This window comes from Molossus molossus, unplaced genomic scaffold, assembly GCF_014108415.1.
Source record: "Molossus molossus isolate mMolMol1 unplaced genomic scaffold, mMolMol1.p scaffold_m16_p_20, whole genome shotgun sequence".
Classification (NCBI taxonomy): domain Eukaryota; kingdom Metazoa; phylum Chordata; class Mammalia; order Chiroptera; family Molossidae; genus Molossus; species Molossus molossus.
The window spans coordinates 41,960,115-41,984,938 of NW_023425356.1; the positions used below are offsets into that span (position 1 = coordinate 41,960,115).

Sequence of the window (24,824 nt, forward strand, 5' to 3'; positions counted from 1 at the left end):
AGTAAAAATGTTTATTAAATTTAAGCTGTGTTGCCCTGGCCAGTTTGGTTAGAACATCGGCCTGCGGTCCAGAGAGACCCAGGTTCGGTTCCCGCTAGGGGCATGTACCTCAGTTGCAGTTTGTCCCCGGCCCTGGTTGGTCGTGCGGGTGGCAGCCACTCGATGTGTCCCTTCACGTCGATGTTTCTCTCTCTCTCTCTTCGTCTCTCTCCCTTCCACTCTATCTGTACAAAAAATGGGAAAATGTCCTCGGGTGAGGATAAAAAAAAAAAAAAAAATTTAAGCTGTGTTGACTTAGATACATATATTCTAATTTCTATGATAACAATTAACTATTGGAGGAGAGAACAATGAAATGACAGGAAAATATATCAACCTAAAATAAGTCAAGATAGGAAATTTTGAAAAAAATAAAAATTAGTCATGGGGATGTCAACTACAGCATAAGGAATATAGTCAATCATATTGTAATAACTATGTATGGTACCAGCTAGGACTAGCCTTATGGGATGATCACTTTGTAAGTTATATAAATGCCTAATAAAAAAAAACTACCGTAGCTGCAGAACACATATTCTTCCTCAGACCCAAGTAGAATTTTTAAATAAATACTAAACACATATAGGCTAAAAGGCAAACAACCTATAATTTCTTACCTTTATATACTGCTGTCCAATGAAAACTGTTTCTTTTCTATGCATCTTCATAGGGACCTCTGTTAAGCAAAAGGTAGTTTTATTTAGCAGAAAATAAAGTCGAGATGTAAATTTATTTTGAAAGTTCACACTAGGTTGGCCGGGGCCAGATCCCAAGCTTCTTGTTCTATGGAGATATTTCTGCAGATCGTCATTCTCATGCCATGAGTTCATGTGTTTATTTATTTTCCTGTCCACCTAGTCACTCGCTTCATATAGATTGCCCCCTCATTGTCTGCACTATACTGTTGAAATTCTTTCATAGTTAAAAGCTCAAAAACACAAAAAGCTTTAGTAGCTAATATTTTCACTACTTGAGTGGCAGTGACCTCTGGGTGATAGTCACCTTATTTGTGATAGGTCATCTTCTCTCTGCATTGTACAGTTGGTCCCTGACTTATGATGGTTCAACTTGCATTTTTTGACTTGACAATGGTGCAAAAACAATACGCATTCAGTAGAAACATACTTCGCATTTTGAATTTCGGTCTATCTCTGGTCCAGTGATAGGCGGCACGATCCCGTCTCGTGATGCTGGACAGTGGCGGCGAGCCCAGCTCCTGGTCAGCCGCTGCTCCTGTGGGTGAACTACCCCCACTCTCCAGTGTATCCATTCTGTGAGATGATTTTGCCCAACAGGAGGCTAATGTAAGTCTTCTGAGCACATTTCATGCAGGCTAGGCTAAGCTATATAATGTTAGATTGGTTAAGCGTATTAAATATATTTCGAGTCCCAGTTGTTTCAACCTAATGATGTGTTTATCAGAACGTGACCCCATGGTACGCAGAGAAATGCATGTCTTTGCTTCCTTCAGGATCTCAGGTAGCCTGCGGTCTGTCTTCTCCAGGGAGAGCTGTTGCCTCTGTTTGGAGAAAGCCAGGGCCCTGGGGTTGCCAGGCAGGTGAGCAGCACATCAGCTCACAGGTCTTCGCCTCTAGGCAGGCGGGCTTTGTTCACAGGCGATAATCACTGAGCCTGCAGGGTGGCCAGACACTGAACTTGGCAGAAAATACCCTTTCTCTCCCAGAGCTCCGGAGTCCAGTGTTTCGGGCTAGGTCTCCATACTGCATCTTCAGAGTTTTCTCTCCATGTGTCTCATTGGTCCTGATTTGGGGTCTCGTTATTGAGCACTGAAACCCAACCTCTATCTATACCTTTCCATCACCTTATCATTAGATGGACTGCTCTAGCTTCCAGAGAGTTCTGAGCATTATCTACTTCAACTCTGCATTCCTCCCTCAGATGCCCAAAGGGATCACACATGTCTCTGGTGGGGCTGGTACTGCATTAGGCCAGGAGTGTCACACCAGTGAGGACAGGGCTGAAAAAGAACACTATAAGATTTAAAATACAACAAACGTAAGATTAGTTGAATGAAGTAACTAGGAAATAAACAGTTAAAAGAGCAAAACGCTAAGTTTGAAAAATGAAAAATATATATCTATTGAGTTGGGATTGAAGATTAGGGACAGAAATGAGGAGTAAAAAAAAAAAAACCAATTAGGATTATACTTTTAAAAGAAAACTATAAGAATTATAAAATGATTATGCAAAGATGGTAAATTAAAATCCCCCATAAAATGAGAAGAGTATAAATGAAGACAATAGACTTAAATGTATTAAGGTGATTCATATATCTTTAAGTGAACTAGGAAAATTGTGAGGAAAACCCAAAAGTTTCCTTAGAAAAACAAACAGCCAAACCAAGGAAGTAAATGAGGGAAGAAGTAAGGAAAGAAGGAAAGAAGGAAGGAAGGAAGGAAAGAGGGAGGGAGGGAGGGAGGGAGGGAGGGAGGGAGGGAGGGAGGGAGGGAGGGAGGGAGGAAGACACACGCTGACCTGACCTGGCTTCCTGAGTGTCTTCAGGGCAGAAGGTAGGCCTACAAAGGATACTTTGGGGTTACCCCTGTCTCCCACTCCCATCCCCACCTAGCTCAAGTAGATATTTCTTTATTCAAGTTCAACACATTGGTTTATTCCATTTTGCTAAGATTTAATAAAAAATTTTAATCTATGTTCATACATAGTTGTAGATATATTTGGAACTGTTCCTTATAGATTTGGGGTTCAAAAATAACTTTTTCAAATTACTTAGATTTTTAAAACTTCCTTGGTTACTTGGAAAATTTTCCCACTGAATCAAGGCCAAATGTCTTTTATTAGGTTACAGTAGCAATGACTTTTATTGATGAGTACCTGCAGTCACATTTTCTTGCACCATGAGTTGGAAATGTTCATACATTATAAAAATGACTATTAATATCATGCATCAGTGTTATTATTTGCTCTCCGTTTTGTTTCTGTTTGTTAAATTTATTTCTCCCATGTGATGTTTCTTAGTCTTTGTAAGAATGCAGACGGGGCAGTGAAGACAAGTAGCTGAAGGCTCCAGAAGCAGCCGAAACCCAGCCTCCTGGAGAGCACGGAGTCTGTGCACAGCAGCCAGACACACTTGACTGTACTTTTTTATTATTATTACATTTTTTATCCTCACCTGAGGACATTTTTCAATATTTTGTTCAGATAGAGTGGGGGGGAGAGAGAGAGAGAGAAACATCGACGTGAAAGGGACACATCGAGTGGCTGCCACCCGCATGACCCAACCAGGGCCGAGGACAAACTGCAACCGAGATACATGCCCTTAGCGGGAACCGAACCCGGGTCTCTCCGGACCGCAGGCTGACGCTCTAACCGCTGAGCCAAACCGGCCAGGGCTTGACTTTATTTTTTTAAAATCTGACCAAATACAAAATTCTTGATTTGATGCTGGGTATTTTGTTATTCTCCACCTCAAGGCCTTGCCACGAGGAGCTCTCTCACCTGTTGCTTTGGAAAATTCACCTTTAATTTACAGATTACTTAGACTTTAATCCTGGGTTTATCACTTACTAGCTTTGTGACTGTTTTCTCATTCATAAGATGCAGAGAACACCTGCTTTCTAGAATGTTGTGAGCTTTCAAAAAGAAAATGCACGTAATTCATTTGACCGAATCCTCATTCTTGAGTACTAACTGCACTGTACCAAAGGGCTCTGTCAGGTCCCCCTGCACACTGTTGTTCTGATGGAAATCTTGTTCATTCGAGACTCTGCTCTGATCCTCTGATGAAGAAACTTGGGTCAGTCTGAGTCTGGCTCTGGTACTGCCTAATTCCCTCTGCAAACATCAGCTGTGTGAGAGTGAAGGTGAGAATTTCACCAATGACAGCTGTGATGTCATTTACGGAGAACGTGAACTGAAAAATTGCTCGGGAGATTCTGGGGAAGGGAACTTGAAACGGTGGACACTGTCGGCTTTGTTCCCATGGTGCCTCTAGATGGAAGAACGTGGTGGTGGCTACGGACTGAATTCGCCTGCCTTACGCGTGGCCTGACTTGAGACTGGGGAAGAAAGAGCAGGAAGAGCTGTCTTTGTCTCGTTAGGTCCCGGGGGAGCCCTCGCACCCTCTTTGAGGTCTGAAGAGGAAGTTGCAGCTCTCTCCCTTTGTTGGCTGAACCAGACTGTTTATAATGCTGATTGCCAAATCCTGTTGCTGGATTTCTCATTTGGCTCAAAGGACACACCCTAAGGAAAGCCGGGAAGAAGAATGACTCACCTGTTGCCATATTTACCATCGACCACAAATGCATTTGCTTGAACTCTGCCCTGGCTGAATGGCTTCTGGATGCTGCCTTCAGAGCAATTGATCATGTTCCCTACTTCCTCCTGGACAGATTATTGGGCTTCAACAGAGCCTTCCAACAGCCCAGTACCAAACAGTACATGACCCCACGTTTGTATCCAGGGCCTGCTGAAACTCAGTTTCCAGATCTGGATTATGAAACAGAATAGAAGTGCCCCCAAAAGATATTTCCCCCAACTTGTCTAATTGTGCGTTTTATTTTCATGGGTATCGTATCCACACTTTAAATATTTAGTGCTTAAAAAAGAAGGAGGAGGACCGCAGTCTTGCACTCAGTTACTCGTTTAGCATCGCTTGACTTAGTGCTGATGCCAGACACTTGAAAATACAGTGATGAGCAAAGGCAGTCATATCCCTGCCCAGGCAAAGCTTGTAGACCAGAGGAAGAAATGGATGACGCAACACCACAGAAATAAAGATCTGCTTGCAACTGTGATAAGTCCTAGAGAGAAGAGGTACGTGGCACCAAAAGAATTGGTCACCAGGGGATTTGACCCACATGGGGAGGTCAGGGAAGGCCTCAGTACGTTGGAAATTTAGGATCCAGGATCCTTGTCCTGCCTTCCAAAGTCACCAGGTGACATTTGTGGCAGACGTTTGGAAAGTTAGTGTTTCAGTAATCCCCCCCCACACACACACCTTATTTCTCCATTCACGGCAAGCACAAAGATCCTGAAACCCACCTGTTAGAGAGGAGATAGCAGCAAGTCTGAGAAACATCAAAAAGAGAAATCAGTCAGTTATTGAGAAGTGCCGTTTGCTGTTCAAGAATTATTCCCGAGTAGGAGGGCTCGGTTGGGTGCATTTGTTCCCGAGACACGAAGAGGACCCGTGACCCCTGGGGGCTCAAAAATGACTAAAATGTCCTGTGACTGCAGCAGTTTTACTCAGAACACAAAGCCTCCGCTAGATCTCGCGTTTTGAAGACACGATTACGATTTACTCTCTACCGTCTTTAAAATATTTCTTTTCTGTTTTAAACTCCACTCCAAAGTACAGTTTCAAAATAAGGCTCACGGCAGCGGTTAACAGGCGGTCTTCCGAGCCCTGCTGTCTGACTTCAGGTTTGGCTCTAACTCTTCCTACTTCTGAGGTTTGCACATGAGGTATTACCTCTCTGGACCTGCTTCCTCCTTTTCATGACGGGATTAGTGGGGATACACAGCCTAGGGCTGTTGTGCGGATGAAATGAGAGGTTACAAATCAAGGTTCCAGGCAGTGCCTGGCCATGAGCACGTGGCCGTGCCTGCCGAGTCCCTCTCTGCAGAGGTGCAGGGAATGACAGAGAAGGAAAACATCTCTGTACTGTGGATGTGTGCACGGTCCCTCCCCTGCAGCATGTGACAAGCCCACATGGACACTGGAAATGTTAGGAGCACAGACTGTTCCTTCCTTCTGACAGTAGTTTTCCATAACAGAAGTGAGGGAAAAAACACCAGCAGCGTGGCCTGACGAGAGTAAATAGCTCCGACCTCCTCACAAGTACTTTTCAGTACTCTGCATCCCGCCTGAGTGCGATTGTAGAACATGGACACGGGGCCCAGAGCTGCCAGACAGTATCCCCCGCCGCCCCAGTGCAAACATCTCAAACGAAGAGATCTGAGGAGGCCAGTTTTCAGACTTTTCAAAGCAGGTAAATTCAAGGCAAACATTTTTCTCTCTCCCTCCTGAGCTGGCCGGGCCTGTTATTACTGGAACCGAGACAACAGGTTTGGGTAATAGCAATGGACTGGACTGAAATGTTTCGTTGGCTGGGGCCAAGTTCTCATTGTAGGTGACTCTGTGGGAAAATGGCCTTGAATTTGTTTTGCGCGGTGGACAGTTTCTGTCTTCGTTCATGTGTCTGGCCACCTTTTTCAATGGGGAAAGAAGGGCCAGAGCAGGAAGAAGGTTGATGGCTTCGTAATAAATCAAAATGTTCGGGGGATGGGGGTTGGCATTACTCCCTTCGTGAAATTGGAGGGTATGTTTTTATTGTGTCGTCCGTTTGGGCCAGCATTGATTTATTCACTTAGTTGTTCATTAAGCACATGTTAAATATTTACTGTACACTAGGCACAGTGTTTGAGTGAGAGATTTGGACGCATGGTCTGAGAAGTATAAATGAAGTTTGGAAGTAAATGGACCAGGATGTTAGAAAGCACACTCTTCCCAGAAAACCCGTCAGGTCAGGCAGCTGAACCTATGTACGAAAATGGAATAAAACAGGCCAACACTTCATAGGTGTTTTCAGCATTTCCTTTGAGGAATCAAACGAATAGATTCATGCTAAAGGCAGTACCTGTCACAACCTGGAAAAATATATCGTTTCAGAGAATTGTCTGTTTTTTCAAGTGGAGCAAGATGCTAGGATCCCAGGACGTGGGAAACAGTCCCAAGGGAAACGACAACATAGGTCCATGCAAAGGTTTGTACATAAATGTTCATAGTGGCAGCATTCATAATGAGTAAAAGTGAAAATAATCCAAATGTTCACTAACTAATCAATGGATAGACATATGTGGTTTATCCACACAGCGGAATAGTATGCAGCCATAAAAAGGAATGTAGTACTGATACATACTGCCAACATGGATGAACCTTGGAAACATTATGCTCACACTGTTAGCTCATACATGGCCCATTTCATTCCTTTATGTTGTCTGTGCTCAGCCTTTGTAGTCATTTGAGTCGATTGGGAAAAGTCTCCCTGAAATTGCTCATTCATTCATTCATCAAGCCCATGATTAGTGCCTGTTTCACACAGTAAACTGTTAGCTACTAGGATAGGCATATCCTCAGGGAAGAGAGTACGGTAATTGAGAAAGACCTAGAACCAACTTTATGATACTGTGCAATGCTGGGAGTATGGCAGGGAATCACTGTGTAACTACAGATCTGGAGCGTCCCTCCAGCCCGAAGCCTTTGAGGGGTGGAGAGGTTCAGGGCTCCCGGATCCTCTGTGTCCTCTCTTTAGTTAGCAATACTTTCATTCTTGACCGCGCAGGGACATTTCATTAATAATTCCATTTCTTCAGGGCACATCTACAAAATAAAGAATTTACTAGAATTTGAAAATCCTGCAAGGAGAGAAAAGGGGAAATGAAGAGTGGGTGAAAAAGAGTGGGAAGAAGAGTAAACAAAGGACAGAGGAGAAGAAAAACAGGAAAAAGAGTACTTAAACAAGAAACATATTTATCTTGTCCCAGACACTGCCACTGATTTTTACATGGAATTCCAAGGGTTTTGACTCTAAGGAAAATTATGCTGAATTGAACCTTAACTAAGTGTATACGGAACTGATGAATTGTCTCATTTTTCTTGTTTCATTTCCACGGGGACATTTCCATCCTTTCATTCTGAGATGTTCATGTTGGTCATGTTGATCAATGTCCTTGACAAGGCAGAGAATTTCTAACTATCTGGGAGGAACATTTACTCTTTGTGGGTGAGTGTGATGGGGGAGTTTGACATGAGGTTGGGACAGAGCATCAAAGGCCTGAAGGAAAAGTCCAAGCTCCAATGCCCACCATTTGCATGACTTATGCAAATCCTAACCTCTCACCTCCAGCCTCCTACATAATGGGGAGATAAAAATAATGCCTAATTTAAGCTTACACTGGGGATCATGTATGATATATGGGGAAGGGGTTCTTAACACCAAGAGAGGAAGACTATAGCTCAGAATCAAAGGTATCAAGAAAAGGCTTACCTGTAATATGTTCAAGTTCACCTTGGTGTTGAATTAGCTATTAAATGATCAATCGGCAGATTTTACCATTCCTCCTTCTGGCCTTAGGAATGAAATTGATTTGTCATTTGATTGCATTTCCAGACTCAAATATTTCTTTTTCCATCACTCTTACCCAACCTTCAGCTGTGATTGTTTCTGGAATTAAGTGGGACGTACCAAGGCGGGATGTTGAGGGAGTATAAATATTTATTTTATTGATGAGGAGGGTTTCAGGAGAAGTGCGTTTTCCAGATTTCTTCATTCATTAGGAAGAACTGCTACTAATGGACTTGGTAAGGCTTAGGAAAAGCCTTTCTTGGGAAGAAATCTCTGGCCCCCACAATCCCTGTCTGTATCCCTAACCATATCCACATCAAGTCTGCACCCAGCAGATGACGTTCGATTTTACACAACTCTACACCATGACCGAGAAGCAAGAATTCATCATCGTGTTTGGCCAAGCAGCCAAGCATCTCTCTTCCCGTTGGCAGAACAGCTGATTCCCCGAGGACAGAAACAGAGGTGGTGGGACTTGATGACATTTCCTGAAAATGGATTTTACTTGTTGCTTCCAAAAGTGGAATTTCATTTGAAGGCCAAGCTCTTTATTTTCTACACCACCGAGCCTCCCTTACGAGGTGAAAACAAGAGACAGTTAAGAGGGTAGTCTTTGAAGTCTCAAGTTGGAAACTTCATTTGTGCCAACTCACTAGCCATGGTGTGAATCATCCAGGTGGTGATGAGTTTGGTTGTTCATCCATCACTCTTCCCTTGGGCCTCTGGGAGACGTGTTTTGATGCTTCTGAGGCAGCAAAGGTCAACTGCTACTCAGTGTTGCCTCCATCCTGCCTCACTGGTGGCAGTCCTGCTGTTCTGTAGTGTCAGAAGTCTAGACTTTCTGGGATGGCAGGGAGGCTGAGGACGTCCCCCGAGGGCCAGCGCAGATGGAAGGGATCAGGAACACCATTTCCTCAATGTCTGTGCTCCACCTGCTTGGAGACCCCATCCGCATGTTGATGTGGCTCCCAGGTCCCCACAATTGCCGATGTGAGTTTAGCCCTCGCAACCTCAGCAGGACTTGTAAAAATAAATGAATCAGCGCTAATTATTTCAAGTTGGCTATTAGTTTAAGAGCCAAGACTGAGGAATGAAAACTGACCTGGAACGAGGAGAAATGTCAGTGTGTTACGACATTGCCAGAGAAGTCTCGATTCGTTTGGGGGTGGGGGTGGGGCACAGCCAAAGCAGGAAAGCCCGATCACGCTGCAGACGTGTGTATCCACTGGTCTGGCCTGTGAGCTCTTGCTTTTCCCTGTGACAGTGGCAATGCACCTGCTGGCCTGGGAGATCCCTGCACATGCTGCTGATTGTATTTGTGGAGCCTGCTCACCTTTGTCCCACTTGGACTCTGACTCTGAGACTCATGGGCTTTTGCTGGCATGCAGAGCTAAAGAAGAGGAAGAGGAAGTGGAAACAGGAACCAGAAGCGGAATCAGAGAGAAGGCGGATGGGCAGCATTATGACGAGAAGTGGCCTAGAGTTCCCTCTGCGGCCAAACGGATTTCGCACCTATTTCTACCAGCTCTTCCAGTTCAGGTGCCAGCCCCAAAGGAAGCCAGCAGGACTGATGGACAGAGAGGGGCCTGACTGCGAACACCGCAGCGTATCAGGGCCACAGCTCTCTTGCACGTGGAGGAGGGAGACCTTTGGGTGGTGGCAGGTCATAGTGCTCCCTAGAGATGGAGGGATGTCACTATCTCAACACGGCCTTCAAAGAAAACGAATCTTGTGAGGGCTGGCATGGCTCAAGGGCTGAGCTCCCCTTGCTGTCTTACCCTGAGCCGGAGAGACCCAGGGAAGAGGGACAGAGGGAGTCGTTGATTTAAGTGTGACTGCACTCCTATTGAGGGCGTTAAGACAAAGACTGACCGGTCTTGGCCTCCTGGGAGGACGGTCTCCCAGCCAGCGCCGGCTTGCAGGCGCGGACAGTGCGGTCTCCCAGCCAGCGCAGGCTTGCAGGCGCGGACAGTGCGGTCTCCCAGCCAGCGCAGGCTTGCACGCGCAGACAGACAGTGCGGTCTCCCAGCCAGCGCAGGCTTGCACGCGCGGTCTCCCAGCCAGCGCAGGCTTGCACGCGCAGACAGTGCAGTCTCCCAGCCAGCGCAGGCTTGCACGCGCAGACAGTGCAGTCTCCCAGCCAGCGCAGGCTTGCACGCGCAGACAGTGCAGTCTCCCAGCCAGCGCAGGCTTGCACGCGCAGACAGTGGGCATCCGCTTTGACTCGGAGCGGAAATCACTCGCAGACCCCTTTGCAGATGTCTCTTGGCACAGCAGTCTTCTTCAAGGGGTCCTTTAGCCTGTCTGCTCCCTTTCCGGCTGCCTTTGGGGTCTGCCTGGGAGAAGGGTGGCTGCCCCGAGACAACACTCGTTTCCAGGACTGCAAGGAGCTTCGGGTCGGGAGAGACGCCTGGGCTGCCCCGAGCAGGTCACACACGCCGCGTCCTCAGCTTCCTGGCCCCACGGAGAGGACCCATCCCAGCCGCGCAGAGTTTGGCATCCAGTTGCTCGGGCAGTCCCGCAGCGGGCAGTCCCGCACTGTTCTGTTCTTCCGCGGGGCTGAAAATAGAAGCTCTGACTGCAGCCTGGTGTCCCCGGAGCGCGTCTGGGCCTCTGCGCGCCCCCCAGTTCTGCAGGCGCCCGCGTGCCTTCGCCGTTGTGTAGCCGAAACACATCTGTGTCGGAGGCATGAACAGGCAGCAGTAGAAGTGTCTTCCTGGGTTCCTGTCGATTCGCCTTCGCTGGGGGAGTGGGAGCCTCCCTGGGGGGCGGGTGTCTCGGCGCTGCCGGGCCTCTGGAACGGGGTTGGCCTGGTCCATCGCAGACCAGCGTGGACGGACTTCTGACCTCCGCTGGGGGACTCCTGCCTTTCCGAGGAAGCCCCAGAACAAAAGGAACCCTAACAATTCAGGGAAGTAACTACATAGGAAACATGTTCCACTCAATAAAAAGAATATTTGAAATCTGTGCTTCTGCAGGTTGATCTTTGCATACATACCCCAAGCAACTGCTATCTAAGGAGGTTGGTCAGTAGTGATACTTAGAGTTTGAAGTTGTTTAGTATGTACACCAGGAAAATAAACATCATACAACGAGGCCAACTTTGTTGAAATGATTAGGAAATGAAGGCATCTCTGTGTAGGGAGGGCAGAAAGATGCGAGTCCTGGAGAAACAACAATGAAGAAAAGTAGATGCTGTGTAAATAAGTTATCCTACACTATTTTTAAGTAGTTTGGGAATACTACAGAATTCTAACTTTTGGCCAACACCGTAGTCAGGATATTTTTAGTTTGGCCTTGTTTTAAGTTACTCATAATATTTGGAGTGAAGAACACGTGCATTAGAGCTGGTTCCCAATGGCAGGGTGGCCCTGGCCAGCCTTATACTGCGAGACGGTGGCCTGACGCTCTTAGTGCTTCATGGCTTTCGCTGGACACCGGTGCCTGTGGCCGCGTGTCACGGTGGGTGATTCTCGCTGACATGTACTTCTCAGTGCAATCGAGAGCTAGACAGAGCCCAGCCCCCCTCACGCTGTTTCTCCCCCACCTCCCACTTCTCGCGTCACCACATCTTTGTCCAAGATGCTCACTCGGGTCCCTCCCTGTCAGCTGCCCGCTCCCCCTCCCGCTGCTGGAATGTCCCCGTGGGCCCGTGGGTCTCCCGCCCTCCCAGCTGGAATGTCCCCGTGGGCCCGTGGTCTCCCGCCCTCCCAGCTGGAATGTCCCCGTGGGCCCGTGGGTCTCCCGCCCTCCCAGCTGGAATGTCCCCGTGGGCCCGTGGGTCTCCCGCCCTCCCACACCTTGTTCTGGAAAGAGGAGCTGCTTCTAATCTGATCCCCAGAGGAGGCTGGAAAGTTGATGTCAGCCTTGGTTTTGTTAAGACTCGTTTTGGTTTAAATATCCGTTTTCCAAAATAAGATTTTTCAAATAGACTCTCACAACACTACCCCGTTTTTCTTTACAACTTACGTGATTGGACATCGGTTCAGGTTATTTGGTGTTTCATAGAAATGTGTTCCCTGTGGAGCATGGGCTTCCACTATGCTTTGCCTAGCAATTTTTTTTTCTCTTGAACATCGCTGAATATTCTCTCTATTAAATATTTTATTTGTTACTTTTGGAGCTGAAGTGACCTGTAAAGCTCAAGTAGAAAGAGCAAAAGGCACTGTGGATTGAGTTTAACGAAATCCTACTCTCTGAGATTGACATGTATGGAAGAAGCCACCGCTGCCCACGTCTCCTGTGCTCTTATCAAGGCCCTGGAGCCACTGCTGCTGGTAATGCTCGGGCTCTTCCCCCGGAGGACCTGCTGAATTCCAGTAAAACCCAAGCACTTTTATTCCCTTGTAAGAATCTCAGGCATCAGCCCTGGCCGGTGTGGCTCAGCGGTTAGAGCGTCGGCCCGCAGACCCGGGAAGAATCTCAGGCATCGTTTTCTTCCCATGACTTTTCCTTCCTCCCTCCCTCCCTCCCTCCCTCCCTCCCTTCCTCCCTTCCTCCCTTCCTTCCTTCCTTCCTTCCTTCCTTCCTTCCTTCCTTCCTTCCTTCCTTCCTTCTTTCCATTTAAATTTTATTTAGTATGGTTTTTAATTGAATTTATTGGGGTGACGTTGCTTAATAAAATTGTGTAGTATGGTCTTTTAAAAGCAGGACTAGGTGTTCAATTTTGTTCAAGATCTTTTTAGCGTTTACAGAGATAATCCTATGATTTTTCCTCATCTATTAATATAGTGAATTACATTAATACATTTTCTTTATACTGAACAATCTTAGGACATGCTGTGTAATACTTTCTTACTAGGATGTTGGATTCTGTTTGCTAATATGTATTTAAGATTTTTGCAGCATATTTATGGGAAGATATTGGTCTGTAGTTGTGTGTGTGTGTGTGTTCATTAGGTTCAGATATCACTAGTACCTGCCTTGTGGATCCCCACACCCCCCACCTGCTCTGGAGGACAAGCCCCCTAGCGTTGGAAAGATCTAGACTGTTAAGATACCTGGGAAAATTCCCTGGCGATACCATTTGGCTCTAATATTTTGGGTTTGTTTTTTTTTCTCTTTATTTCTTTCATGGACATTGTTCTGTTTAGTTTTTATATTTCCACTGGAGTCAGTTTTGCTAACATGCATCTTCCTAGGAAATCTCCCACTATATCTACTTTTTAAATTTATGTTTCATTGACATGTACAGAGTAATTGCTTATGATTTTAAAAATTTCTTCCGTGTCAATCATAATCCCCTTACCCTTTTTGTTTCTTATTTTTATATTTGGGTTGTCTTGATTAGTTTAACTAGTGGTTGTCTTTGTTAATTTTTATCTTTGAAAGTTTTTTTTCAACATTTTAATCTGCTTATTACTTCTGCACTTTTTCTATTTTCTACCTCATGACTTTCTCTCCTCGTTGTTGTTATTTATTTATGTTGTTTGTTTTCTTGCTCTATCTCTAGCTTTTTGAGTAGGAATTCAACTTACTTATTTTTATTGATTTAAAGACATAAAACTACATTTTTCTCAGATCACTGCTATCATTGTATCCCAAAATTCTGATATGTAGTGCTTTCATTATTTATTTTTACAATTTCTAAAGTTGATTTGTATTTCCTCTTTTACTCAACAGTTGTTTAGTAAGGAGTTTTTAATGGCATATTTTTGTTTTTTATTTTATTGCTGATTTCTAGTTTTGTTGCAGAAAATGCCGTTGATATTATTTCAATATTATAGAGCCTGTCTTTGTCATGTGATTGTTGGTCAGTTCTCATGACCATTCCATGTGTACTTGGGATGAAGATATCATCTCTAGCATGTTTCTAGAGATCCGCTCTGTATACTGTATTTACTTTTCCCCCCTTTGCACGTCTTCCACTGACAGAGTATGCTAACGTCTCTTATTAGCGGTGCTTCTGTTTTTCCTTGAAATTTTCAATACTTCCCACTATATCGGGGATTCACAGCCTGCACACTAGCCGCCTGCTTTTGTAAATAAAGTTTTATTGGCACACAGGAAGGCTCATTCTTTTATGTGTTGGTTATGACCGCTCTCCTGCTACAACAGCTGAGTTAAGTAGCTAGGACAGAGAGTGTGTGGCCTGCAAGCCTAAGTATTTACTTTGTTCTTAAAGAAAAAATGTTTGCCAACCCCTGTCCTATACGAAGGCACAAACAACCTCATTTAGTATGTCTTTGATGTGAATTACATCCTTTAGAATTATTAGAATTAGAATCCCTCCCTGTTATGCTCAATATATTTTTGGCCTGACTGCTACCTCAAGATAATAACGCCTACTTTCGTTCTTTCTTTTCCAATCAACCGGTGTAGCTCTTCAGCTTACGTGTCCTGACTTTGTGTTAGATGTGGGCCTCATACCCAGCATGAGTTTGCTCTGCGACATAATATGCAAATATTTGTTTCTTTTAACGAGTTAAGCTCCTTTGCAAGTGGATCAGTTCACTGTACATTGAAGGTAGGCCAGAGATAAGCTTTGTGTACGTCATCTGAAGGCTCTCAGGGGTGCTCTTCGTTTGTATAAGTGACGACAAAGTTAATCCAAACTGGATCCGTGAAGATAGCTGAGGTTCTGAGTTCTGCAGGGGGACTGTGACTGCGGCGTTGCCTTCTGCTGCTTGTGGTCACAGCAGCGCTGGCCCAATTTCTGTTTGAGCTGCAAGCGGACTGGAAAGGGAAAGGCAACAGGATTACTGCTTAAACGCAAGGTAGTCGTTAGCGCAGTTAACCATTCGGATCACTACAAATGACAGCAAGTGGGATGCTTTCCAGGAAGATGAACGAACTTCCTCTCGTTTGATTCACGTTACGCTCACGCTGCGCTAGTACAACCACGTACCCTTCTCCAGGCGGCCGGGCCCTGTCGAAGGGGCTGACCACACCGGGTGATTTGAAACAGTACCTCTCACTTCAGAAATTCATTGCTAGGTTTGGACTGTGCGGGGGTCATCTTCATGCACACCGTTTTTAGAACTGGCCATTCTATTTCATGTAACCTGAGGTCTTTGGGTTCCCCCACTTCCTTCGGATGGCATAACTGAACCCTGCCGTGCTCTCTCTCGTGCAGGGTGGCCACCGATCACAATGTGGACAACACAACAGAAATACTCAGGGAGTGGCTGAGAAACGTCCAGAGAGTCTATCACTATGTGGAGTGGAGGCCTATGGATGAACCTGAGTGAGTAGCAAGAGAACGTTTGGTGAGCTTGTTACTGACGCTTCCTCCCTCAACCAGTGTTCCAGCCACTCGGACTTCCCGTCCCGGAGGCACAGGTGACCTCTCCTGGCCTCTCAGCTTCGTATCCAGTGATTTCTTCCTGTGACAGATCTTCATCTTTTTATCTTCCTCTTTACTCTGGCAGGTGCCAGCCAAGTTCAGGTTCTTATTAGGTCACAAGTAAATGACCACAGAGGTCTATATGTTAAAACAGTGATATTATTTATTCATATCTTGAGTATAAACCTTTTAAACTTGAGGGATCAGAGTGAAAGTTTGTATGCTTGTTACATACACCTTGGTTTTCACTTACCATATCTTGGTAATCATTCTATAGTAATAGTTAAGGAGCCTCTTCATTATTTTTATGACTGTGGCATACCCATTGTATGGATATAACATAATTATGTAATCAGTCTCCTACTGGTGCCCATGTAGGTTATTTCCCATCTTAACCACAGCAGTGTCTTAGTTGCTTCCATCTTTAAGGTGTTCTACACATCACACTATCAACTCACCTAAAATACTAAATGGTGTGGTTTAATTTTTCTTTTAAAAGCACCCCAGTAGCTCTCCAGTACCTACAGAACAAAGTTTAAATACCCCAGACATATATTTTTTTAAAAATTCTATAAACTTAGCCCTCATGTCTATGCATCCATATTTCCTGATTCTTCCCCAAAGAACACCTGCTTTATTTAGAATGTTCCTTTTATGTTCAACCCCACGCATTTGCTCCTGGAAGACCCCTTCCTTCTTTATAACCGACTCTTACACCAGATCCCACCTACAGCCGTAAGCTGTTGCTAGTTACTCCCGTTACAGAGATCTACCTCTCAACTCTTGTGCTGCTGATTTTCTAGATCATCCTTTTTGACACAACTATATAGCTAACTAACCCAAACTATGTAATTTATGCTTTTTGTTTTTTCTTCAAATTTTTTAGTTCTTTGGTAGGGGCTAAAGTACACAAATGCTATTTCCCCCAATGCTGTTTTTGGCAGGCACTAAATCGATACTTGCTGGATGAACAAATGAGTGAATGAGAACCCAGGTAAACATATTATTATTGTAAGTGTTCCCAGGGCTGCTGCAGTGCCAGCTGAAGGAACTGTACAAGTAGAATGAATTGAGTTGCCTGAATTTTTGCCCAGAATAAGTCATTTACTGAAAGCCAAGTTTGTATTATAATGTAGTGCCATCCCAGGACAAAATTTTTGTTCTAGTCTCTCTGTATATACTATTTTATTATATATGTATGTACATATATATCTCAGGTTCCAGAGTGTGATCCATATATCAAGCACCATTTAACTACAACAAAATATGAACACAATAAAAAATTTTGAACACTCTTCTGGAGTTCCTTATGATGGACTTTGGCTTAATTAGAATGGCTCAGAAAAACTTTATCTACCTACCTTGCAACCTGGTAATTTTCTCTGTAGCCAGTTTTCAAGTAAATACATTATATGCCAAGGTTGGTGTGAGAAATATTAAGGGAGGCATTTTGAGGGACAATATATTCGGAAAAGCAGGGATTGTACTGCTTTTCATTGAAGCAATAATAGGGGAAGACATCCCAGAGAACTCCTTGGCAGGACATAGCTTCATTCATCTTATGCAGTTTTTGTGGTTTTTCATTCACTGAGGCTCCTGTATTACCAGCACAGCTACAAGAACTTGCAGTGGTGGCCAGTTTGGGCCACTGTGACAGTATCAATGTCCATGCCAATTAGGAGTTTTCAGAAGAGTGCTCCAGGGTCCCCCAACCGTTTCCCTCTGTGGCCATGCTCGCTCGAGTCCTGGGCTGTCTTTTCTGAGGAGGCTGCTGGAGATCCCAAGGACCCTACATCTGCTTCCTGACCTCTCTTGACCTGGGATGCATCAATGTGTTGGGCTCTGTGGAATCCCTTACTGAGACGTGCCCAAGTAAATTAAACATTTGTTCTTCCTGGGAAACTCATATTTTTATGCTACAAAATTTCCAAATGTATCTGATGCCAAAATGTCATTTTTTTAAAGTGTCTAGGAACATGAGCTTTGGAGTTATGTCAGGGTTCAAATCCTGCCCGTGCTCCTTATAAACTACGTAGCATTAAGCAAATGACAAACTGCTCTACATCGATTTCCTCATCTGTGAAATGGGGAGAATAGTAACACAGTGGGCGGGCTCCATATCTGCGATTCAGCCAACTGTGGATCGAAAGTATTCGGGGAAAATTGTTACCTTTTGCTGGAGGGCACTGCAGCTAGGCCTACAATGACTATGTACTGAATATGTACAGACTTTTTTTTCTTGTTATTTTTTCCCTAAACAATACAGGATAACAACTATTTCCATAGCATTTATATTGTATCAGGTATTAAAAGTAATCTAGAGAGAATTTCAAATACACAGGAGGGTTGCACAGGTTACATGCAAACACGACATCATTTTATGACATGAGCATCTGCAGATGTGGGTACCCACGGGGGTCCTGGAACCAATACCTCTTGGATTCTGGGGGACAGTTCTACCTAGTAGGGATGCAGTGAGTTCCTTCTAGAACCCACTGAGTATTTCCTAGAAAGAGTCTTGCGTATGGTAAGCAGCGAGTCCAGGGATCTCTCTTTGCTCATTTCCTCATGCAGGATGTGGGGATGATATTAACAAGAATAGTATCTACTTCAAGCTGGGATTGTTGGAAGATTAAATGAGGGGCTACCCAGGGCCTGGAATACACAGGCACTCCGTAATTATAAGCTACTACTACTACTATTGGTATTTGTTGTTTTAGGTCTTATCCTGATGAAATTGGCCCGAAGCACTGGCCTGCCTCCCGCTTTGCCCACGTGATGAAACTACGACAGGCAGCCCTTCGAACTGCGAGGGAGAAATGGTCAGACTACATCCTGGTAAAATCAGATGTTTGCTTTCTTGACAATTATCATCTAGAATACACCCAGATCAACTGTCCAGAAACTAGGCCCATGGGATCCACCAAAACAATCTTTGTTGAGGCTGTTTAATGGAGGCACAGGGGGAATGTGGGAATTTAATATTGGGGTACCTGGATTTCGTCTTGGACCCACTTCCAAAATACATTTCCAGTAAACAAGTAAGCGCTTGAATTATTCAATCTCTTTCATAGAACAGGCATAAAAACCTGAATCTTTGTGGTTCATGGGGAATATAAATAGTCTTGATAACTTTTTACAAGAATTTTGTGGATATGAAATATTCATTATATAAAAGAGATTCAAATTAACAGCACCAAAATGCCATGCCCTTTCACTCCGGAGGGGTTTGGGGACTGGCATCTTGCCCTGGCCTCCTGGCTGCTCCCCAGTGTGCTAGGCCCTCATGGAGAATTGCTCTCATGGAGAGGTCCCATCCCTTCCGTTAGAACTTCGAGGTGGTCCATGTGCTGGACTTGATCAGGAAGCATACTGTATTCCGTCCTTGTCCTCCATGAAACCATCTTGACCAGGAAGGACAGAGACTTTTTCCACCACATGTTTAGGGGAACCAAGTTCTTCACCTGTGCCTCCCCCCAAATCCATTTATTTCTTTTGTCAAACGTTCCAGCATAGCATTAGAAATAGCACCAATAAAGCAAAGCCGATACTGTTTCGTTAAGCGTACTGACATCTCTCTGTCACTAGCCTGGCTCCTAAAGGGAATACCTTGGGTCTATGTCCTGCCACCACAACAAAGATCAGCCCAATGATTTATCTCTCTCTCACACACACACACACACACACACACACACGCACACACACACCCGCAAATCGTTTCATAGATGTTTCAACGTGTCCTGATGATACTTAACGTTGTATAGCTCTTTAAATGTCGTTGAAATATACAAATGTTAAACCACAAATTTTTTAAATAGTAAACAGATTGGCTATCATAAGAATGAAAGCTTCTAGTTATTTGCTTTGGGTGTGTGGTAGAATATACATAACATAAAATCTGCTATTTTAATCATTTTTAAGTGTACAGTTCAGTGTGATTATTTATTTTATATGACAGAACATGTTATGCTGTCCCTATAAATGAATGGGAAATGACTTTATGGGTTGGCATGGGTTGATGTAATGCACTTTAAACAAAAATTGTACTTGTAACATTAAAATAGCATTGATGGATCTGTTTGGGGCCACTTTGGCATTATTGTAGATTACCTAACTAGGTCTGTCCATCTGTATCTGGAGTCGGCACTCCAGAAGTGTTTTCGAATAAACCTTTAAAGGCTTGGGAGCCATGAATATCCTGTAGGTTGGGTCCTGGTTAAGTGTGTGCACCCAGCGTGGTAGCACCAGCTCACTGCTTGATGCCTTGTGCAGAGCTGAACATGTAGACATCAGACTAAAAGTACTCAGCGTGAATGAACGCCTTCCAGTTGCAGTAAGGAGGACATGGATAACTGGTTCCACATCTCAGGAGCAAGCCCTCGGATCCTCTGGAAGTGTAGGGTTACTCTTCCGCCCACTATGGAAAAATACCCTTTCACCTGACTTCATCCTTTTCTTTCCTAGTTCATAGATGTTGACAACTTCCTGACGAATCCACAGACCCTCAATCTAATGATTGCAGAAAACAAAACTATTGTGGCCCCCATGCTGGAGTCCCGGGGCCTGTACTCGAACTTCTGGTGCGGAATCACTCCTCAGGCAAGTCTTTGGCTAATGAACTCAAGCTCTGAGCTTTAACAAGGCAGCCCTGGGTCAGCGGTCACCCTATTAACCTTTTCTCATTTCCTCCCCTGAAAGATGCATGTCATTTCAGAGCAGACGATTTCAGGACAGGAGGCAGATCCAGGCCGACGGCCACAGCCCATGAGCGCTTCTGTACTAATGAGTTATGAAGAAAAGACTCTAATGAGTGTAGCGTTAGAAGCTTTAAACGAACCGATACAGCTTACTGGGATTTGCACTTGTTTTTTTCTCCCTGATTCAGAGACATTTTAAAAATTTAATAGTATTTTTTTTTATCATTAAAACTATCATAAGAACACTATAGAAAAATTTAAAAATGAAAAAAAGTCATGTTAATCCCCACCACTCTAACATCATAGATAAATAACAGTTTGCATGTGTTTTTATTTTAAAGGGGGAAATCATCTTTACATTTGCATGTTTTTAATAACTATATCAAGTGGCTATAATGCAATTTACTTAACCTTTCTCTTAGTTTAAAAACATGTAAGTTGTTTGCAACTTTGGACTGTTGTGATTAACATACTTATTTTCTGTATTTAATATTATTTCTTTGGGATAGCTTCTTAGAAGTGGAATTGCTGAGCCAGAGTATAAATGTTTTGATGACCTTTGATATATGTTGCCAAATTTATTTCTAAAGAGATCTAGTAATTAGAACTGCTATGGTAGCTTGTTTTTTACAAAATTCATGCTACAGTGAGAATTATTTTGTTTCCATCACCTCTTTTCCATTGTAAAATCTTTTAGAGATCTGTTACAGTGAATGTGTATGGCTGGTTACATTTTTATTCTTTCGTTAATGAATTTGAGAGACAAGCTGATGAATGTAGTATATATCAATGTAGGATAAAAATATATTTAAGGAGAAAAAATATATATGTTAAATGTGGTCTCACACCCAAAGAGCTAAAATTGTGAGTCCCTCTTTTATATTTGGTTTGGACTGGGGCCAAATGATAAATGTTAATACTGGCTGTCTGGGGCAGAAGTGGAGGTCCTGATTGGTAACAGTTGCCAGTTTTCATGGTATAAATACTCCCACCATGCAGACAACTTAAATGTTGTTGAAGCCAAGGGAAAGGTTAAGCAAATTGCAGTCTAGTTACTTGGTGAGATAATTATTAAAATTATGTATAGTTGACATCTGTGGTTCTGTTAGATGGTGGGGATTAGCTTGATTTTTATTTTTACAGCTACCAACATGTCAGCTGGCTTGCACAGTTCCTGCAAATGTAACAGTCAGTGCCGCTGGCTCACTACTGGATGAGGCACGCCTCTTTTGTTACAGTATTTGCTGCAGTCCCAAGAGATTTTGAATGCATATCATTATCCAAATCTCTTTTAGAGAACCATTAAATTCATACAGGTATTGAATAAATACTTCACTGAAAAAAGACTCGATTTCTGTGTTAAGTACTACATGTTGAGTTAAAAATATTAACCAATGTAATGTAGTCAAGTTAATAATAGCCAGTATTGATTGATGCTTTCTCGGAGCTAGCACTATTCTAAGCACTTTGAACTTTTAAGATAGGGCCATCATTTCTGTTTTACAGATGAGGGATTGGGTGGAGTAATCTGACCAATACCTCCAGACAGTAAGTGGCAGAGGTGGGATTTGAACTCAGGCAGGCAGACACCAGGAACTGTGCTCTTCATTGCTCGGCTTTATCACCTCTTAATATCCATGCTTCAATCATAAGTCAACATAAAACATACTTTTGTGAAATTATGAAATCAAGAGATGTGCTGAAACCAAAATTATTTCTGACAACAGGACCCTTTTAGTATTGTTTAATATGCAAATCGCGATTCTTGAGCTCAGTTGGAAATCTTAGGCCAAGATAAAAAAGAGTGAAGGTAACTTCTTTGGGGACTGCTGCTTCTCCGCGATGACTTAGAAGGAACCAGCTAGCAGATGACTGAACAATGAGGTGCTCGGTCGGAGAACACAGCCCACCTGCTTGCTCTCTTACAGGGCTTCTATAAACGGACTCCGGACTACCTGCAGATTCGAGAATGGAAGCGGATGGGCTGTTTTCCAGTCCCCATGGTCCACTCCACATTCCTAATTGACCTCAGGAAGGAAGCCTCTGACAAGCTGACGTTCTATCCCCCGCACCAGGACTACACCTGGACCTTCGATGACATCATCGTCTTTGCCTTCGCCAGCCGGCAAGCAGGTACTGTCAGTATTCGGTGGCACCACCCCCATGGAAACGTTGCAAATAACCAGCCTCTTTGTTCTGTGCCTGTTATTAAAAACACTGCTGTGCATGGAAGTGGGCTTCCTCTTCCGGTAGTGTTAGAGGCAGTACATTGTCGCAGCAGACACATCAGCACCTGCTGTTTCACTGTCCCTGTAAGCACCAGTGACCCTGAGCCCTTACCAGAATCCATTCTCCTTTCATTGAGCAGGGGAGGGTGGTGGTGGTGCTGCTGGGAGCCATGGGCACGTGAGTGGTTCTCTTTGGTGCTACTGCATTTCTTTGTTCATCATAGCAGTCCTTTGATTCATCAGAAGCTGTGACCCCAACACAACACTGGCAAAGACCCCAGACTTGAAAAATGGAAGATTATTTCTCCTCCAAAAGTCTTAGCTGGTGTAGTGGCTGATCCGCAATGTTCAGGGGCCTGGCTTCTTCTCCAGTGCTCCCTCACCCTGCATGGGGCACCGTCCTGAATTGTCGGGTCCAGTTTCACTGGAATGCCATCTAGTGAATACCAGAGAGGGGACAGCACTGTCTTCCCTTGAGGAGCATACCCCTGGAGGGTACACGTCACTTCTGTGCATATCCCATTAGCCAGAACTTAGTCACAGGGCAACAGCTGGGGAGGCTCAGACCGTCGGGTGTGCAGTGTGGAGCCCCGATTCTCTCACTGTGGAGGAAGGAGAGGGTAGATCTGGGGAGTCAACCCCAATCCCTACAGAAGGTCAGGCAAAGCCAGACTTATGTCTTTCATGAACCACTAAGAAAGCATTTCCAGGGACAAGTGTAAGATTTTTAAAGAAAACAAGTCGGTAGGAATGTAAGTGATTTCTCTTGCGTTACCTGCACACGCCGTCAGGGAGGATGTAATTCACCAGAGCAGTTCAACGGGAAGATACACAACATCCCTGAAGCCAAGTTTTATTCTTAGGGTGGAAGTCAGGCCCCACTGTCAATGAGCCAGAAACAGTCAGCTTAACCACTAACAACAAAAGTGAGTTTAAAAACCGGGTGGATGGTGAATAAACTCTCTGTGGCCATATAAATTAGGGTGGAGGGGATCACGCCAAGACCTAGTAGATGAGGCAGGTTGCTGGCAGGGTGGATGTTGATACAGATTTGAGCCGCAGCTGGCTCGGCAGGCCCGCCGTGTCCCACGCCTCAGCTGTAGACTCCGTAGGAAGGGCAGTATTTGGTGGAAATGTGGGAGGCTGATTTTTTCCCTTTGGCTGCCAGGGCCACTGAGACCCTTTGGCCAGGCATCGGCATTTTTAGGCCGGTGTCAGGGCAAAAGCGAAGTTCTTGTTCTCCTGCGGATTGGAGGTTTTCCTGAAGGCTCCCGTGTCAGTGTTCGTGGAAATCGCTCTTTCCCGCCTGGTCTGTGATTTGCTCTGACCTCTCCAGGATGAAAAGCAGATGCAGGGCCTTCTCGTGCCTTCGATCGGTGCCAGGCCTTTGGCTTCAGAGCTTGAAGTAGGGATATTCCAAGAAAGGGAACTGCGAACAATGACAGTAATGACCTTTGCCTACCAGAGTCCCCTTCACGGCCACTGCACAGGGCATTATGGTGACCCACGCACTAAATTATCATGACACGTTCTTTTAAACCAAGAACCGTGTGTGTGGCTAGGAGAGCGACACAGTCTGGGAAGGGGTTTTTCAGCTCTGCCTTTGGCTTGTCCTGCTCACTCGGCCTTTATTCCTTTTTTGGTACGTGCCCCTAGCGGGAACCGAATCTGGGACTCTCTGGTCCGCAGGCCGATGCTCCAGCCGCTGAGCCAAACCGGCCAGGGCTCGGCCTTCATTCTTTATTGGTCAGACTTCCCAAGAGGCCCTCCGGGACCTTGACATCAGGTCGGAGGCCCAGCGCTGCTTGCTGATTCCGCCGGGACAAGAGAAGTACAGATGTTCTTTCTGTGTGTTGATGATGATGTCTGTCCTGAAGCCTCTGATATACTGTAATCTTAGTGGTGCCACCGCTGTCAACCTGGGAGACTCTCCTCTCCTCTCGTTCATTGACGGTCCTCTTCACCGTGCCCCATCTTCCAGGTTGTTTGTAACTGTCTTCCTCCTTCCCCTCCTCCTCCTTCTTCCACATCATACAGTAACTCGATGAGACAGTGTGATGGGAAGTAAATATTTATGACCTTGCGTGTCTGAACACTGCCTCTTTTGTCCCCTCCCTTGATGGATAGCTCGGCTCGGTCTCTTCTCTTCCTTTTACTGAAGCTTTGGAAAGTTGAATGGTAAAACGATTCAACTCATTAGGGTTGAGAGGCAATCTAAATATGAAATCACTTTCCTTTTATTTCCTGAATTCATCATGACTTTGCAAGAGGGTAGCTTTTCATTTGAAGTTCCCTAGAAGCCTTCCTGTGGACAAACAGCAGAGCTAGTGACTTCACTAGGTGAAGGCAAGGTAAGTGACAGTGAGGGGTGGACCAGCCCGGATTCAGCCAGAGTCAGCAAAGGAGGGAACAGAGGCTCTTTCTCGCCCGTTCTTCTTTGTTAAGTCCATGTGTCCAGGCTTCTGAC

The 24,824-nt window shown here is 44.7% G+C and overlaps 1 protein-coding gene across 1 annotated transcript in view; it reads left to right on the forward strand.

The window, feature by feature from the left end:
- The window catches only part of COLGALT2 (collagen beta(1-O)galactosyltransferase 2), a 74,149-nt gene that overhangs the window by 27,262 nt on the left and 22,063 nt on the right, over nt 1-24,824 (forward strand). Inside the window, exons 2-5 of the mRNA XM_036272598.1 lie at nt 15,223-15,333; nt 18,153-18,270; nt 19,897-20,031; nt 22,058-22,262. Coding sequence (XP_036128491.1) covers nt 15,223-15,333; nt 18,153-18,270; nt 19,897-20,031; nt 22,058-22,262 — 569 coding nt within the window. The remainder of the gene's footprint in view (nt 1-15,222; nt 15,334-18,152; nt 18,271-19,896; nt 20,032-22,057; nt 22,263-24,824) is intronic.